This window comes from Taurulus bubalis (assembly GCF_910589615.1).
Source record: "Taurulus bubalis genome assembly, chromosome: 4".
NCBI lineage: Eukaryota > Metazoa > Chordata > Actinopteri > Perciformes > Cottidae > Taurulus > Taurulus bubalis.
In genome coordinates this window covers 29810043-29828694 of record NC_136592.1, presented here as the reverse complement: position 1 = coordinate 29828694, position 18652 = coordinate 29810043, and the positions used below count along the sequence as shown (strand labels likewise).

The 18652-nt window shown below is 45.4% G+C and overlaps 1 protein-coding gene across 1 annotated transcript in view; it reads left to right on the top strand.

Moving 5' to 3' along the window:
• The window catches only part of arid1b (AT-rich interactive domain 1B), a gene marked incomplete at both ends in the record, with an annotated part of 155745 nt that overhangs the window by 90026 nt on the left and 47067 nt on the right, over positions 1-18652 (top strand). Inside the window, one exon of the mRNA XM_079216991.1 lies at positions 16159-16456. Within this exon, the coding sequence (XP_079073117.1) occupies positions 16159-16456 (298 nt within the window). The remainder of the gene's footprint in view (positions 1-16158; positions 16457-18652) is intronic.

Here is an 18652-nt window from a genome sequence, read left to right as displayed (position 1 = left end):
GTATGTAAGTAAGTAAGTATGATTGTTTGCAGTTAATTGGCTCAACGTAACTGTTTTCTGCAAGTAACACGCTGTGATCTATTTTTGCAACAGTTAGCGGTTTGACCCTTAATGGCCGTAACCGTTACCAACTTAAACTGCATTGAAATGCCTCAACCGTCTTATTTATTCATGTATGCACCAACTTGTGTTTCATTACCGCTGTTGTTTACTTGCATGGCCAGAGGTGGCAAATGATAAAGATCTTTTATGAGAGCGCAACCTCTTTCTACACACGCACACACACGCACACACACGCACACACACTTCCCTATTTCACCCTCTCCCTTATCTCTCGGTTTATCTGTCCATCTATAATTCTTTCATTCCCCCCGTGGTCTTGTCTTCTGTTTCTTTATCACATTTTCTTTGCTTCTCTCGCTTTTTACTTTCTGTCCTCCATCTTTCCTCCTCCCTCTGTTCCATCCACCTTTCTCTCACCTTTTTCATTGCAATCTATCTACCTCCTCTCTATTCTGTCCACCCTTGGAGACCACGGAGGCAATAACCAGAGCTGTGAGAGGGTCAGCCTGTGTAACCCTTGTGTGTGTGTGTGTGTGTGTGTGTGTGTGTGTGTGTGTGTGTGTGTGTGTGTGTGTGTGTGTGTGTGCGTGCACTGTAACTGCTAGTATGAAATGTGTCCTCCCATCAAAGCACTGAGGCTAAGGCCTGTTGTGCGGGCTTAAAGTGTAGGAATGGGGAAATGGTCTTGACCTCCACGTATAGTTCATGTACATGAGGCGTTTGTAAGATGCATGGAGCACAAGGCTGCAGCTGTAAAAGGACCACGCTTCCTCATAATTCCAGTTGACAAAAGAGAACTGCTGAAAGGGAAGGTCTTAGCGGGTTTCATGCGTTCCAGGGTCAAAAAATGTATTCAAGTCAGCGGATGAAAACAGAGGGATTGAGAAAAATAGTCCTGAGGTTTTCAGACACCTGTTAGCCAATACCATTCTCATTCTTTGTATTCATGCTTCACAGCAGCCTTGGATTCCACTTAAATTCTAAGTATTAAATCAGTAATGGTATGTAGAACTGGTATTCGCTTGGCTGTGGAAGGGGGTTTGGGGAAAAACAGGCGGAAATTGAAAATGAATGTGAACTGCGTGATAGTCTGCCTCCCTTCCTCTCTCCTATTGTTCGCAAGTTTTTTGCCTGCCTCCCTTCCCATGTCACCATCGCTCTTCCTCCTCTCCCTTTCCTCCCCTCTGTCTCCCTCTCTCCAGAGAGATTTGACTCTAACTGGCCTTGGCGCCCGTAATGAAACCAAATCTATTTAAAGCCAAAAGCGATGCAAGTTTTAATTTCCTATTCCAGACTTAACCTTTTTGGCTGCGCTGCATTTTCACATCCACTTAATAACTTTTTACCCTCCACCCCTCCCCTTCAACTCTTTCATTCTCCCCATCACTCTCACTCTCTGTCGCTTCCTCTTCCTCCATCAACCCCCCACAACTCTCAACCCCTCCTCCCCCATTGCTCTGAGTGGCGAGGCCCAAGCTGCCTCTTCAAGGGCAATATCTGTCAAATGATTCCCCTGTGAAATTAAGACAGAGGCCATGAGAGAGGAGAGGGGGTACGGAAGAGGAGGAGGAGGAGGGTGAGAGTCTGGATGCACGAGGTGGAGGGTGAGCAGTTACAGGAAGGGGGTGACACAGTCAGGTGGAAACCCTCCTCTCCTCCCCTCGCTCATCTGTGGGAGGAAAAAATGTAAGCAGTTTAAAGATCGATCTGACAGCGAGTCTCTTCGTCGCCTTTTTACAGTACATGTTCAAAAAAAGTGAGACAAACTGGGAAATGAAAGTCTTGAGGAACAAGTAAGAGAGGGGACAGAGAGGGAGATGGGAGAGTCCTAAAAAAAGAGCCTTCCTCTTGTCTTTTAATGAGCGTGTACTCGCGCTGTGTGAAGATGCCTTCTCTTGTGATGTTGTGTTTACACAAAATGGTTGAATTGAAACTGGTCGTGTTAAGTGATTTACTATAAGCCTCACATAATAATCCCCTGTCAAAAAAAAAAATCCCATTATAAATGTTTGGAAGCATACTATACAAATCTGAGAATATCTTGGTAATATGAACATAAAGTATCCATAAAGGCTCTGCTGAGATCACACACACACACGTCCATATGAGGATATTAGAGGAATATTATAGTGCTTATAATTTCGTGATTATACTTGCTCGGTGTTTCTACCGTCCATGTGGTTCGTAGTAATAACTATCCGTGTCAGCAGCGTGAATCACATTATGAAACAATCAGCAATGTTGGCTGATCCTGAACGCACCTCTCTTTGAGTTTGATCACAAGCTCTTCCAGCACACCGCCATCTCCTGTCCAACTCCGCTATTACATCCGGGGAACAATGACCACTAACAACTCTACACTTCACCACAGCAGCTCACGCGGAGAACCGACACTTTTCTCTCACTGTTCTCAGATAAACATGAACCTTTTTTCTTCTTCTTTTTCTTAGACCATGCTTTGCATTTATGCACATAATGAACTGCTTACATCTAATTATTCAATCTCTCAATTATCAGCGCTGATAGCCTCACAGCGCAGCTCGAGAGCTTAAATTTACAGCCCTATTCCGTAGATGTCTAAAATGAAATTAACTTTTTACAAGGTGTCATCTGTGGCTTTTAAGTGGTGAAATTGAAGCCTCCCTTCCCTGCACGCACACACACATGCGGCTCATAATGAGAAGCCATTATTAGGCCGTGATTGGAGCCAGGGTGCTGATATTAAAAGTGGCAGGAGAGGCAATATCACCTCAGTGTCTAATACGCTAGTAGATATGTCATATATTTTAAGACAGCTGCTCTGCTATTTATAATTAATAGCAATTTTAGTCCCAGCAAAAATTGGAAGACAGCTAACAGAGGGATCTTGTTCTATTAAGTGCAGATTCAGAATCAATGTCAAAGTGACATTGTGCAGTTTTTGAGTGGGTGGTCCAGACTCTACGGGGCTTATATAAACACAAAGCCCATATGGTGTTATGTGTGTCGTGCACGGAAGACGGTTTCCCTTTGATTCCGTGTAAAAAATAAGTGCAGTACAAACACAAAAAAAAGCAATGAAGTTGGCCTCTAAAGACACATGAATAAAAATAATCTGTCTTTATTCTCATGCCTCACAGTCATAAATCACTCCCTCCCAAATGACAGCCTCATACACGGCATATCAGTGTGGCAAATGGCTCTATCTTATAATAGCAATGTAGCACATAGCAATATTATCTGCTGCAGAGTATTGTAGTGCATGTGTCTCAGCGCTGTGCCCTGGAGCGCTAGCCAGATTACACTGGCCCAGCGACAGTCTTATAATAAGACTCGCCCATTAAATCATATCAGCACTGCTTTTTATAGGCCAACACCTCAGCTACGACACTATGAAACTGTCTATCACACAGAAATGTGCGTGTCTGTGTGTGTGTCTGTGTGTGTGTGTGTGTGAGGCATAGATACTGTGTGAGCGGAGCAGACTGTCTGGGAGGAGACGCGTGTTTGTTTTACCAAACGTCGAGCTGCTCGCTGCAGCATCTGACAACGTTTCATCTACTCCTGTTATTAGATCAGCCTCGCGCCGCTGTCACCTCTCCTTTCCCTGTGCTTACATCTCACACACACACACACACACGGGCGACCATTGGCTCACGAGCCCCTGCGAGGACGTTCTGGTTGGTGAGCTGGTCTCTGTTCCGTCAGGCCGGGGAGGGGGAGGGCATCCAGGACGGCTCTCCATCTCAGATCGCGGTGTGAATATGTAAACTGGACGGCTGACTGATATGGATGGTGAATCTGAATGAGCATATTCATAGCCGGTATTAAGATGCCTTCTTAAGATTTTTATTTGATGCTTCAGCTGTCGTGTGCCACATATCGGTCTCCTTCCATCCTTATCACTGCGATTGGTTCACTTGGGGATGCCGAAGGTTGCACACGAAACAAAACAAAAAGCTGTGGGATCACATCATGCAGCAGGATGAATTACTGACGAATTAAAAGGCTTTCTGGCTTCAAGAGAGAAACTAAAACCTGACATGACAGCAAAAAAAGTTTTGTCTTCCTTAAAAAAAAAAAAATGTGTCCAATGTCCTAAGGGCCTGTCGTGGAATGAATTTGATCAATGAGCAATTATGAAAATATTGGTAATTAGATGTGTCAACTCATTTTGTACCTTCCAAAATAACCTTTTTTTGGAATCTGTGGGTTCTTGCCTAAATTGAGCACTGAAAATAAATACAACTAAAGCAGGTAATTGTCAGTTTTGTTCATGTTTAAGCCGATGGACTTGTTTCCCACTAACAGGACTAACGGCGCACCGCAAGATCACTAGATTTGAATATGTGGTTTTGTTTTAACAAACCTCCCCTTGTCGCATACTGTGCTGTAAGTAGTGTTCTGCCTTTAGTCACCGCAGCTTCCCAAGCAGAGCTGTCATGTCATATTTGTCATCTTTGATGGATGACGTCTGCGTCTAGCAAGGAAGAGTTAAAGCACCGATCCCGCGGAAGACACGGCAGAGCTGCTCAAAGTCTTTTGGACAAAGCAGATTGACGTGTTTTTTTTGTTCCTCGCACTTTACTCGCTGCCCTCCGAGGATCGGTTCTCTGTTCGGTTGCATGTTTGACGTGGCTTGCTCGATTGCGGCGGCGGAGCAGTGAAGTTAATTCAAAGGGTGTGTGTGTGTGTGTGTGTTGCTTCTTTTTTTTTTTATCCTGACAGCTTTGTGATTTCTTTCCATATCCGGAAATTTTTAGATGTGCTTGTGTTGTCACTTTTCATGACATTTCTCCATGTCTCACTTTGTTACTTCTTTAAAATGCCGAATCTGGATTCTTCTGTACATTTCTGTACAGCACTCGCAGTGAAATAGCGATGGGAATGCATTTTTTTAACGTGTATTAGTTTGCAAACCATATATCTGAGCGTACTCTTTAATTGTCTGTAATTGTTAAGATGCTGCTCAGTCAGTTTCACACAGTGGGATCTAATTGAAATGCATTGTTGCTCACTTCCTGCCCAATGCACACGCCTTGCCTGTCATCTCCACACACACACAGACCAGCACCGCACATTAATACTGCGCACACACAAATGCACAGACAAAATCAACTGACGGACAGGAAGAGAAACAGAAACTCAAACATCAATTCTGACGCCGCACCATGCTGCACATACAAAGTAATGTAGTATCCACACGTAGATGAACAGAAGACGGGCTGACATGCACAAACACACACACACACACACACACAGCATCCCAAGGCCTCTCCACGTCTCGCTTAATCCAAGCCGTCAGTCAGTGCTCGGGGGCCTGGATGCTGCCGTTTGATTGTAATTGCAAAAACCGGAGGCAGACAAGGGAGAGCCAGGGATGTCAATAGACAGGTGGAGGGACGGAGGGATGGATTCCTCCTGCCCACCACCCACAAGTCCCTGCTCAGCACGCTGTGTGACTTTGTGTCAGCAGTTTGTCTTGTGCATGGCTAATGACGGCTCGATGGAGGGGTGGGCTCGAGTCTGCTGCCGCTGCTCTCGTTCAATCTCGCTGCCTCTCCATCCCCTGGTCTTCAGCTGAATTCCTGACAAATTAGATTCCGCCTGAGGTGGATGGACGGATGGCATGTGGAGCAAGGCCTCTGTCTGTTTGTTAAGAAATCTCACCAGACGTAAAGAACCCGGAGGTTTTTCTCCTCCTAGCCGCCCCATTCTTCTCTCCTCCGCTCCGTTCACTCTGTCTCTCTCTCTTCCTGCAGCGCCGTCTGTCTTCTCATTTAAGATGGAGGCCGGAATAACTCACGGTGAATTGTTTTAATGAAGAAACAGAGGGAGTGGGAGGGAGGGAGAGAGATCGGGGAGGAGGAGGAGAGGGCAAGGGCATCCAGGAACACTGAACAGCAAGAAATTGGAGGGATGGAAAAAAAAAAACACAGTAGATGGAGAGGGTTTGAAATGAAAAAAGAAAACAGCTTCTCCAATTAAGGAGAAGTTTTTTTGGGGGGTTTTGTTTTGTTTCAATGGTCATGGACAGTCAGTCACACTTGCTTTTGTTGAGTGTGTGATGAATTACACCCCTCCTATCCTTCTCCGCTGCCTTTGTTGTGGTGAAGCTCCAGCCGTTTGTACCTCCTACAATATTTTTTTCGCGCTGTGAATTCTCCGTGCCTGTTTACCAACCAGGGTTCTTTTGAACTGGCATAGAGAAACGGCTTTTTGAAAAGTCTCTTTGATGGTGAGCCCAATTTGTTTTCACCGCTAAAAAGTTTGTTTGAACGCTCTGAAATGTGGGGCTGACGTCAACGCCGGGGCCCGTCCTGAGAGGGCTGCCGCTGAGCTGCGTGCCTCTTTCAGTGCATGTGCGTGTTTAAGCTAGCTTGTGTGATTCCATCGCCCTGGAATGAGAATCATATTGTCTCTTTATTGTTCCGTCAGCCCACTGTCGTTCTATTTCACTAATGATATAGTAATTACAAAGTGTTCAAACAGCCACAAATGTGTGGAGTAATGATGTCATATTTAAACGGAAAGATATAGTTGCAGGGACGTTTGTTTTTGTGCTACGCTGACCTGTTCTGCTGGAAGGTCAGAGGTCAGGGTCAGCTCCAGATGCAATTTGCTAGAAGCCGCCAATTGGTGGCTTAAATGATTTCACATTTTAATTCAACATGAATATTTGCACAATAATACGTGTCGTAAAAAGGATGATTAACAACAAGCAGAACACAATACGCTTTTCTTTACACGTTTACATGATGAGCTTTTGAATATAACCTAGCTTAACCAGTGTATTGATTGTGAACAGTAGATATAGTCTGCTGTATTAATGTATGTTGAATGCATTTTAACAACTTGTGCAGAGGATAGATAATAATTATTGGTGTCCTACTATGGTAGTTAGAAATAGAAATGAGGAAAAAGAGAATTAGTAAACATTACCAAAGCCATATTAACTTCGATCCTCCTGTTATTTACATTAATTTCTGAAGTTTTTACTTTTAATCTTAAACATATGTGATATTTTCACAAATTCCCAGTGAAATATCCACACCATTCTGTGTTTCATCCGACACAGGGATCATCTGATACTCGTCGTCCTTTACACAGCTTCTGGGTTGAATAATTAATAAACAGGTACTCTAGACACATTTCATTTCAGATGTTTCAGGAGAAATAACATTATGCAACATCCATCTGGAAGATAGATTCACAGTCAGGCGTTAATTCTCCTCACAGATCACAACCAGATATCTCTCAGAATTCCACCAATCACATTATCGATCAGCGGCAGGGGGCTGATGGATTACCGAGGCGGACGCTCCGACAGGCGGCACGTCCAATGGGGCACGGGTTTTGCATCGCCCCGATCAGACCAGACTCCCCCCGCTCGCCTGCACCTCCCTTCTTTTGATCAGATTCATTTCGACAGTGATGCATAAGTCTCCGCAGCACAGGGCTGGCTGGCTGGCAGGAAATGCCACAGATCCTCCGAGAGTAGAGGGATGGGAGATTAAACAGAGAAAGACACCCCCTTTAAAAAAAAAAAAAAAAAAAAGGACTAAAAAGGAAATCAATGTTTCCTCCCTCTGCGGACAGGGAGAGCTGTTTAAGGATGCTCCCACTCTTATGTTTTCTGTTGTCTTCTGTCTTCAAAAGAAGCTTTTTTGTCTGTGTTTAAACTCTTGTTTTGTCTCAGGTACGCTGGCGTGCCCCTCACCTGCAATAGACTAAAGTCCTGTGTGGAGGTTGAATCGAAACAAATCATCACTATCATCCCCTGTGCCATCCTCGCCTCGCTCCACCCGCCCTCCTTCCAAGTTATAACTTCCTTTCTTTATTTCTCGCCACTTCTATCAAGGAGAAGTGACTGGCGCACGTTTCATCTCTCCAAAACGACCGTGGGCCTGAAACACCGCAGACGCAGCAGCCGGCTAACATTGAACTGGATTGGGTAGAATAAATACAAAGGCAAGAGGGAAAAGAAAGCAGCTGGGGAAACACAAAAGGATGGAGCTGCAGATGGGAACTAACCTTGCCTGGGTTTCTCTGATGTTCCTTTACACACACACACACACACCTCCACCGCACCCATTACTGTCAACCCCTCTTTCTTTCTTTTTCTTTCTCAAGTCATCCTTTTTATTGTCATGTTCAGAGGACAGCACCAAAGCATCTGAGGAATGGGAGGTTACAGTGTATTAAAGGAAATGTTGTTTCACAAAAATTGTCGTTCCCCTTTCAGCAGGAAATACAGAGGCTACGCAGCTACTGCACTTCAAAGCTGCCCAGAAAACTTCCCATGAAACGACCTTGATTGTCTGCTTCTAAAGGGGACAAGCAGGGGGTTTTCCCACTGGTGTCTCAGCGCGGTCTTTCTCACATTGTTCTTGGCTCTTGGGTTAAAGGAATAGTATGAATGTAATAGCTCTCATAGACGAATTGCAGGCAGGCAAAAAAACATGTTGCTCCACAATCATGTTTCCTGAAAGGAACTTGGAGCAGTGCTTTGCATTGTGAATAATTCATTCCTACATTTACAAAAGAAAGCTGATAAATTTGCCATATCCACAGACTGCACCAATTGCTGGCATGAAAAATGTATTATTGACATTGGTGATCTTGAACCCTTGAATCTCGCTTACAAAGCAGCGACAGTGAAGAGGATGTCATTATTCATGTTTTTTTAAATAGCGAGCAATTAACATTTGATAACATTTGAGGATGAATGGCTTCCTGGAATGAAACCTGTCATTCATGGATCAGTTTTTATGCCATTAAAAGTCCTTTACTGACCCATTTTGATGAAAGACATCACATAGAAATAATGTGCTGGAGGCAAATAGACTGAGGAAGCCAATACGTGCAAATTATGGAGGAGAAGGGGCAACGGAGAGGAGCAGGACAGCGAGCATTAGCGGGAACCAGAGAGAAGTTAGACTGGTTGTTTGGACTTGTTAGTTTGAAGTGAAGAGGCTGCAGTCGGGTGGACTATCTCCCTGACACACACACACACACACGCACACATACAGCGAACCCCACACACAACCTCTCCCCCCTCACTCCTCCAATGGCCCTGTCGGTGTGCCAGGGCGGGTGATTACCGACGCTCTCCCCCAATTATGGGCTGATTATTCCGCCGCGCTCTAATTGACTGGGGAGATATGCAAATGGCTGTCATTTGGGATGATAAAGGATGCGGGTGCTGGATGCCCCCTGCATTATTTAGCCTCGGCTGTACGCAGCGTGAAGGATGTGGCGTGCGCTTTAATTGCTGAGGAGAGAGAGGTTAAGCTGAACGAGCAGCTGAATTAGAAATGAGGAATTTGGGCCCTTTATTTATTTCTTTATTTTGCTCCTCTCCTTCCATCTCTCTCTCTTTCTCTCACACACACACACACACACACATATCCGCACGCTCTCTAACACTCTATGCCATGCGTCATTTTTTCAGTTCTCTCTTGGGTGAGTGGAGAGGTGAGGGGGGGCGGGTGGATGGCAGGATGTCATGCTAGAACGCCATAAATAAAAACATTAGTGGTATCAATACGTGCAGAACATTTAGGGCGATGCTGTGTGTGTCTGTGTGTGTGTGTGTGTGTGTGTGTGTGTTGCTGTGAGGGGAGGCGGTGAGTGGTCGGCTTGTGCATTAAAAACTAAAGTGTGAAGAACCTTTGTGGACTAATGAAAAAAAAAGGTTTCAACAGCTCAAACAATAAGCAGGCTCAGCCTGTCTCCTCTGCCTCTGTAACGCCGCCGTTTGAAATGAAAGCACATTTAAATACACACTTCTAGGCGGAATACCAATGACCTAACTCAACCGTGTGAAAGGTCCAAGTCGTGGGCGGGTGGAGACGGAGCGTGTGGCATCTTCTACTTCAATACCTGGGCACACAAAAGAGGGTCGACCTCCATCTTTATTTAGCCACTTAAATGAGGTTGTTGGTTGTTTGAGGCACTTTGCCGTCATTGTTGTTGATGCAAAAGACAGTGGGTGTGGGGTGGTGGGGGGCATTAAGTGAATAGGGCCCACTGGCTAAGTACTCCTCGCTGCCACAGCTTGGCATATTATCAGGGGGAATCGGAGTGAAACTCAACACTAATCCCTCCGGTTTGGCGACAGCAGTGCCAGATTTGGGCGTCTTTAACAGCTTAGGGGTAATAGGGCCTCAAATGTCCCTTTCAATGTGGCCCGCCCCATATCTCCACATTATGAGAGGCTTAAGAGCCGGGGCAGTTATCACTCAGTGAGCCCCCCTATCTTACAACAAGCAATAATCGCTAATGCATTGGAGCCACTGTTACTATTATCACCAGATTTAATGAATCTTTTGGAATCCTCAGTCAGGTGTTCACACGACAGTTTGACCCTCACGCCTGGCTCCAGTTTTTCCCGCTCAGTGTGCTGGGGCTGTAAAAAATAAATAAAAAAAGAGAGCTTTCTTTTCCTCTTATCGAGATGTCGCGGTATTATCAGGAGATTGTCTGGACTTTGTGAAGTGTGCATAAGCAAGAGATGAAAAGAAAAGCACAATTGCTTTTCAGTGCTGCTTTGGCTCTCCTCTGCGTAACTTTGGGAGGCCCTGAACAGTTTGTTCTTCGGCTGCTTTTGTTCCAGAGAACATAAACAGAGACAGAGCAAAGAGGCTGTCTTCAACAATGTAGCCAAATAGTGCGGAATGTTTTTCAAATCACAAAATAGTTCGCCTGTAATCACGAACCGCTGCTTGTTCAAACCAGCATTCTGCTCCCTAACACAGTGTTTCCCGTGAAACACTGCCGACATGCAATTATTTCTCTGCGCGGTATTCAGCCACTGTTCATTTTTATGCTTACACTGTGTCTACACAGGAGGTGTAGCCTGTATTAGCAGAGCAGCAGCAGACACACCGTGGAAGTAGTTTGGGGTTTGATTGATGCTTTCAGTAGAAATGTGTCCTCCTAAAGCACTGTGAAGGCTTGTGTGTGCTTCAAACTAAAGTAGTAAAGGTTTGAACTTCTATCTCAAACTCAAACCACCAGCTGCCATCTCTTTTGGCGCGTACAAGTGCAACACTACGCATGCCTTGGAGGAGGTGACTATCTGAAAGTACCACTACGTTCACTACAACTGCTGCCGCTATCTTACAGCTCTTCTCACCTGTGGCTGTCTTAACTTAAGTGTGAGACAATTGGAAACTTTAAGCACTCGAGATCGGAAAACATTCATCATCCAAGCTCGTGGCACAACAAAGATGTGCATGGGTTGGCATGCTAGCATAATTGAGTGCCTGCTGGGTGCTATGCCTGAGGCCCACATGGGTTTTCTGGCGAGCCTGAGGCATGCCAAACATCTCCCCTTGGTTTGCAAAGAGTGCCCTTGCCTGTACTTGGAGTCTGTCTGAGTGAAATCCTCAGTGAGGGGGAGGAGGCACACGGCAAAGACCCTCAGGAGGTGGCAGAGACGCTGCTCGAGAACTCTTATCTCCACACACACACACAAGCTCATACATATACATATCCCGGTTTGCACACTCGCATTATCTAGCAAAGACATACCCCGTCAAGGCATGTTCGCACATTCCTACATAGAATTATATAAAGCGGCACTGTGCACTGGCAAGCACATTTTGATGAGCATTTTATAGTGTGGCGCTTAAATTGTCATAATTCCTATCAATTCTCATCATCATCATCACCAATTATCATCATCATTCCAGCCTTGGCAGACATTCCAGCTGATTGACATCAAAAAAAAGAAATGATGGTGGGAGTGTTGTGTTAAATCTCCCTCCTCTAAGTCTCTCTCTCCTTCTCAGTTCTCTTCTTCTCTCTGTACTTAATAGCACTTAGTGAAGGGAATTACAGTTGGTGCTCTACATGGGGCATCGCATTAAAACCCTCTTTCACACATACACACTCGCGCGCGTTCAGCAGTCCATTTGGATTCATTTGCATGGCATTTCATTTGGATTTCGCCTCAATCGACGGTTTGGGGAGAGGATAAAAAAGCATCTTTGTGTAATAGCATTTCCTCTTAGTCTCCAGTGCGTCATAAAGACAGAAAACACAGCGGCCGGAGCCGATAAATGAGTGCAGTGCTGCCATGAGCAGACCTGTCCCTCAGGCCTACAAACGATAGCTGTTTGAGTTAATTACAGTTTACATCATCATATTTACCCAGAGAAGTGAAACAGAGATTAAAACTCCCCCCTGAGCCCACTGAGGTGTTATTTCTGTCTATACTGTACCACCGTGAAGTGGAGCGTAATCGTCGCTGTGTGTACCATTATGATGGATTTAACTCTTGACCTGTGGAAACACAGTTCCTATATGGATACATGTACACATCGGTAAAAACATCAACGCTGTGTGAAAGTGAAAGCTTGAAAGCAGAGGTTCACATTTTGTTCAAGTCTGTCTTCAAACAGTGCTGACTTGCCTAAACGTTGAGAACATTGAAAGAGTTTTTGGTCGTTGTAATTTCCAGTAATTTCCTCTGTGGTGCACACAACATTGCAAAAGGACATTTTCAAAATTCAGATTGTCCAGAAACGGAAATAGTCCACATGAAAACTGTTGGCAGCTGTTCTGTGATTATCCAGAGTAATAGGAGCACAGTTTGAAAGATGTTGCTTTTGAATTTTTTAAATGCCATTTTTCAGTTCTGTGAGCACAAACACATTTCTCTTACCTCCACCTCAGGCAGAGACAGAGATCTCATGACATAGACGATTGAAACCAACCAAGTTTGCTATTAGTACATTTTTTGTTATTTCACAGTAAAAAAATCCCATGCACATGGTAATGCTACTATCAATTGTGTTTCTTGTGCCAGCGATACTTCTCAGCTGACATTTCTTAACTGGTAATCAAATAAATGAAACCTATCAATCAAATGTTAGGTGATAATTGGTGTCAACTTTGTTTTTGAGTGATACCGCTCACAGTGCCCAGTTGCTCTGTTTGTGTTTCAGGCTCTAGGTAGCTGGTTAGAGCCCTCAGCCAGACTATCCTTCTGACTGGGCCGGACAGAAAAATAGATGTAAGAGAGAGAGTTAAGTAGCTACTCTCTCCAGTCGCTTTCCTTTCCTGTAGCCCACAGGAAGCTGCGGCCATTGGCTCCTCCCTGTCTAGACAGAGAACAACTTTCTCGCACACACACTCTCTCACACACACACACACGCTTGGTGCCGTCTACCTTTGCAACTTTGATTAATTCCCAGTGTGCGCGGTGAGAGGAGTCAACATCGGTACCTTGGTCAGGCCCACAGTCTCCTGGATGTGACAGCTCCGTGCTTCACACACACCCTTAAACCCTGCTGGGGTGTGTGTGGGTCTGTGAGAGTGAGAGTAGGTCAGTAGTATGAGTGAGGGACGAGATGGGGAATGTGTGTGTGTTTGTGTGTGTGTGGCTTCATCTGTCCCCTCGGCTGCATCAGTGCTCAAGCATGTCTCGCTGTGACAGCCCAGCAGCCTGTGTGCCTGTCACACACACACACACACACACACACACACACAAACAGAGGCCCACTAAACGAGAGAGTGCAGGCAGGAGCCAACACCAGCGAGGTGAAGGGTCACGAGCGACTGCCTCCCCACCGTAGTGTGAAATGTGTGGATGGCAGTCTCGGCCCATTATGTGCATACATGCGACTGCATGTGTGTCTGTCTTGAGGCAGGCGGGGGGGCATCTCAAAGTAACTGGTTATTATCACCTCAATATTTTTCTTATTATGACAATTACATGCTCGAGGAGCGAATTAAGTGATACAGGACGCCAAGCGGGAGTGGTTGACAGCTATTTGGAGACTCAATGCACAGAGCAATTTGCAGCCCGGAGCCAAACAAATTGGATTTGGGCCACTTTGGATTGGGGCCCCAGATTGTTGGACGTTTGGATCCCCTGGCCGCATGCCTGCCTGCCTGGCTGGCTGGCTGGCTGGCTTCGATTCTTTACACATGACTATGTAGAAGACTGTTAGCCAGGTAGCACAATACTCCGTGGCCCTTGACAGGGATTAAGTGTACATGTGGAGGGAGGTGTTTGCGTTGATAAATGCATCATACTGTAGGTGCGTTGTGAAATGACTTTTTTTACGGTGGAAGGTTTCAGTAACCATAAGTTATAACTGTGGGTTTATTGGGTGTTTACAATTGACATTTTTATAGTCTACAGGTGGTACACCTTTCCACCCTTTCATGTTACTTTAGTGCTGCTACTTTTTTGGTCTTGGGCCACACAGCTGTGCCTAAGTGTGTGTATAATCCAAATGAGCCTCTAAACAAATTACTGGTACACATTTTCCCACCCCTCAACTGCCACTGGAAAAGCTGGCAGCAACACCCAATTAGGTGAAATACAATTACTCCCATCCATTCACACAATTAGCCCGTGGGTTAACAACCTAGCTGTACATTGGGCTAGCTCTCCATGTTTTGGAAAAGCCATCACCATGGCTACACTGGCTCTCGCGGTAACCCTGCTGTGTCAAATGGCATGCACCGGGGGCAGCGGGTCGGTTGCAAAAAAAACAACAACAAAAAAAACAGTCAGCCCTATTGGTTCAGGCAGCGCATTACATCACTCAGCTCAGAATACCGGGTGACTTGATTGGCCGAGACAGGAAGTGGGGCCCACGGGTGAGAAAGAGAGAGGAAAGGGAAAGCGGAAAACAAAATCCCTGCGTCGAGCGAGGGAAGATAACACCGGGCGACAGACTGGCAGGCTGGCAGAGCGGGTGGGCACTCACAGCGGCATGATGGGAAACAAAGGCTTTGTGTGTCACTGCCGAGATCGCATTAACCAAAACAAGCAGCCGTGGACCGACTGCCACGCTGACTTGGTTGTCTGTTCCATAGACTAAGCCTCGCATGGATAGAGAGACATGGGGGACGCCTCTCTCACTTTTCACATGAAATAACATGGTGCTAGGGAAATGAGAAAAAGTACCGCTTTTTTTTTTTGTTGCCACTGTCGACTTTGAATTGAATGTGTGACAGAGCTGCATAAATTCAAAAACCAATGCCACATTTGTAGTCGCAGCCAATGCATTCAAGACATGCAGGGTTTGCAAAATGTGACTTGCATTCTTGTCTCGCCTGAGTATGCATGTTGATGTGAAAAAATGTGACAGCGGTGTGTATTTCTGTAGGTGTATAGCTGATTTTGTGACCCGTATAAGCGCTTGGTGACACACACACACACACACACAGGCAGATAGACACATATTATTCCGTGGTTACAGCAGTGGTTGCACAGGACTCAGGTGGGACAGGGTCAACAGGCCTGATAGAGCAGGTAGGATCAGCTGGCATGCACCCGCAACGCTTCCCCTTCCTTCCCAAGCCGCACCAGCCAGGAAACGGGGGTCACTTACAGGTGACTTCCCTCATATTCAGCTGCAGCTGGGGCACCGACGCTAGTCTGTGAATGTGTGTGTGTGTGTGTGTGTGTGTGTCTAGATGTGTGTAGATGTGTAGTTCGGGGGCAGCAATCACATTGCATCACATCAAATCTGGTCTTCTCATTACCTCTTCTGTCTCTTCCCTTTTTCATTGTTGTCTTACTTCTTCCACACTATGCTTATATATATGCACACTACACAATACAGTATTCAGTCAGCAGTATTGGAGGGATTCCCTGGTATCAATTCAGGAGGGGAAGTACCTACTTAGCACACACACAGACACACAGTTCTGCGCTCACCACAGGGACTGAAAACTGTAATATGAACTCACCCTTTGTCTGAATGAAAGCCCATTACAATTCATTTTCACCACAGCAGTAGTGTCTTCTTCTTCTTCTTATGTGGGTAATGTTTTTGTTCCACTGCCACCCCGACTGCAGAGACTTCATCTCAGTGATTACAGTAGCCCACACACATATCTGTTCATAAAATCACTGTTTGTGTTTGCGCAGAATAACGTTTAACCTGTGATGCTGTATGCAAGGTTTTTACTGATTATACCATCTGGTCCTTTACCCAAACAATCCTATTTCAACTAGGCTGACATTTTATTTACTAGGTAAATGTGTCTTTGCTTTGAGTTCACGTTTTAATTTGCCACCTGCTGCATGTCACTTCTTGGGTGAGCTTCAGAAACACTCACTGTAAATCCTTTCTTCTGTTCCAGGACCTGTCCGGTTCGATTGATGACCTCCCCACCGGAACGGAGGCCGGTCTGGGCTCAGCCGTCAGCGGCTCCTCCAGCAGCAGCAGCAGCAGCAGCCAGGGGGAGCAGGGAGGGACCAGCAACCAGGGACAGTCCCCCTTCTCCCCGCACGCCTCCCCCCACCTACCCAGCCAGAGGAGCGGACCCTCTCCCTCCCCTGTGGGCTCACCTGCAGGCTCCACTCAGTCCCAGCAGTCGCGATCCGGCTCTGGACCCATCTCTCCTGCCAGCGGACCCTCAGCCAACACCACCGCACCAGGTCAGGTTTCCATTCATGCACGTGCATCTTGATAATCTGATGTTTTATCTTGATGGAAGGTGCAAGTTCTGCAATCACCGCAAACAAACAAAGCTATAACTGACAATAATTGCTGTAGGAACCAGTCACAACACTGCGTTTCACATCCTGTACCACCGTGTGAGGTTCCCTGGGAACTTTGCAAAAATGTCTTTGCAGCTTTAAGGGTAATTGTTTTGTGCCACCAAACAAGAGGCTGCTGTTCAAAAGCAAATGAGAAAACAATCACAAAACATTCCCCAGCCAGTGATGTCAAATGAGGTGCCTTGCCTTTGACGGATGATGAAAAAATTGCTGCTGTGATGTCACTGATTGGTGCGTGGCCAGAGGTTTTTGATGTGCTCTTTGAAAATGGAGCTGCGTTGAGGCAGGAATATTAGTAAACCGCTTGCTGCTTAAACATATCACAGTTATCACACCTATATTTCTGCTTGACCTTTCCGTATATTTGGTTATTTAAAGACCTCAGCCTGATTTCATTTGGGTAAAAAAATGTGCATTTAAAGAGGATTTTAAGAAGGTCATGTAGAAAATTGACCCTGATACAGAATAGGAATACACGCTTCCACAAATTTAAATGTATTGTGGTTACAAGGATGAAGCTTTCACACCGTTCTATAACCAAACGGCAAATAAAGCAGACCAGGGAAAAAACAGGGTCACAGGAAGGAACCTCTTTGCCTAAATAAGTGTCTGGATTTCATATGATTACCAGTCATAATATTGTCGATAAATCTATACACCGAGGGGCGAATTAAAAAAGGAATTGTGTGGCTTTGCTAAACCTGGCTGCACAAATAGGACAAAAAGAAACCGTGTAATTTTCAAAGCACCCGCAAAAGGTGAAATGCAACCCTAACTGCGCTGCCAAGCAAATAGAGTCTCGGGGCTCCGGTGCTATTTGCACATATTCGATTTAAGTAATATGCATATATTTGGTGCAAAATTGGCCCCTTTCTATGCAAATTACCCTCATTTCAAAAATAGTCGAATTCACAAAGATGAGCGCTAATAGCCACACGCAGTTACAGGGAAATTATTAGCGTCTTCAGAGAGTTGGCGGTAACTGAAGCACATGTGTACTGACGAACTGGAATATTAAATCCCAAATACGGTTTCTCTCGTTTAAATTTCCGCTGCACCTCGTCGGTCAGAACCTCGAAGTTTTTTCTTTATTTCTTCTCTGCCGCCTGTGTTCTTGGCATAAAAGCAACATTCATACTTTGCCACGTGGATGCTTGCACTCAGCTGCAAAACGTTGCGGCCGTGTTTTCGCTCTAATATTATTGCCGCGATATCTTTTGTGAATCAGACCTTGAGACGCGGCAGATGGCAGTCGCCACGGTTCTTGGCCGTAATCAGTGGCGGCTGGTGAATTTTTTTTTGGGGGGGGCGCAGTTGGACGGCGCGGTTTAAATAGCACTCCACAATGAGAAGAGAAGCTTTATTTCAAGAAAACACAGTGCTCAACACTGTCCAATAACAACTATCAACAAACTGTAACTTTGGGCATGAGAGGTTCAGAGCAGAATGGTTTAAGAAACATTGGGTTGGGTTTCAGAGGTTTACAGAATAAAAGAGGTGCCCACACCCTCACATGAAAGAGGTTTAGAGCAGAATAGATTCAGAAAGAGAGACATCACATTTCACGTTGGGTGTTTGACAGAGTAGGCCCCAATACTTGTAAAGACATTTAAACTGGGGGCCCTGCAGTACGGTGGCACTGGTGAGGTGGTCTTTGAAGGCAAAGTGTTCCCTAGTGTGTCCAAGTATGGTGTCACAAACCTACAGATAAATATATAGAGAGAGACAGAGACACACAGATAAGATGTGGGGAAATATCTACTACAAACAGGCTTCATACTACAGACAAAAGCCAACAATCAGAGTTGACAAAAAACTATGTTTTGTGTGTCTTGATGGCTCATCAACAGACAAAAGGCCAGGAGCCACCTTGATGCTCTAGCCTGGAGCTAACACACACACACACACACACACACACACACACACACACACACACACACACACACACACACACACACACACACAGAGGGTTGAATTGGTATTTTAGATAAAGTTATAGTCTGATATGATATCCACCCAAATCTAACAATGTCCAGCATGTGTTGTGTTGTGGGAAAGATAACACATTAAACT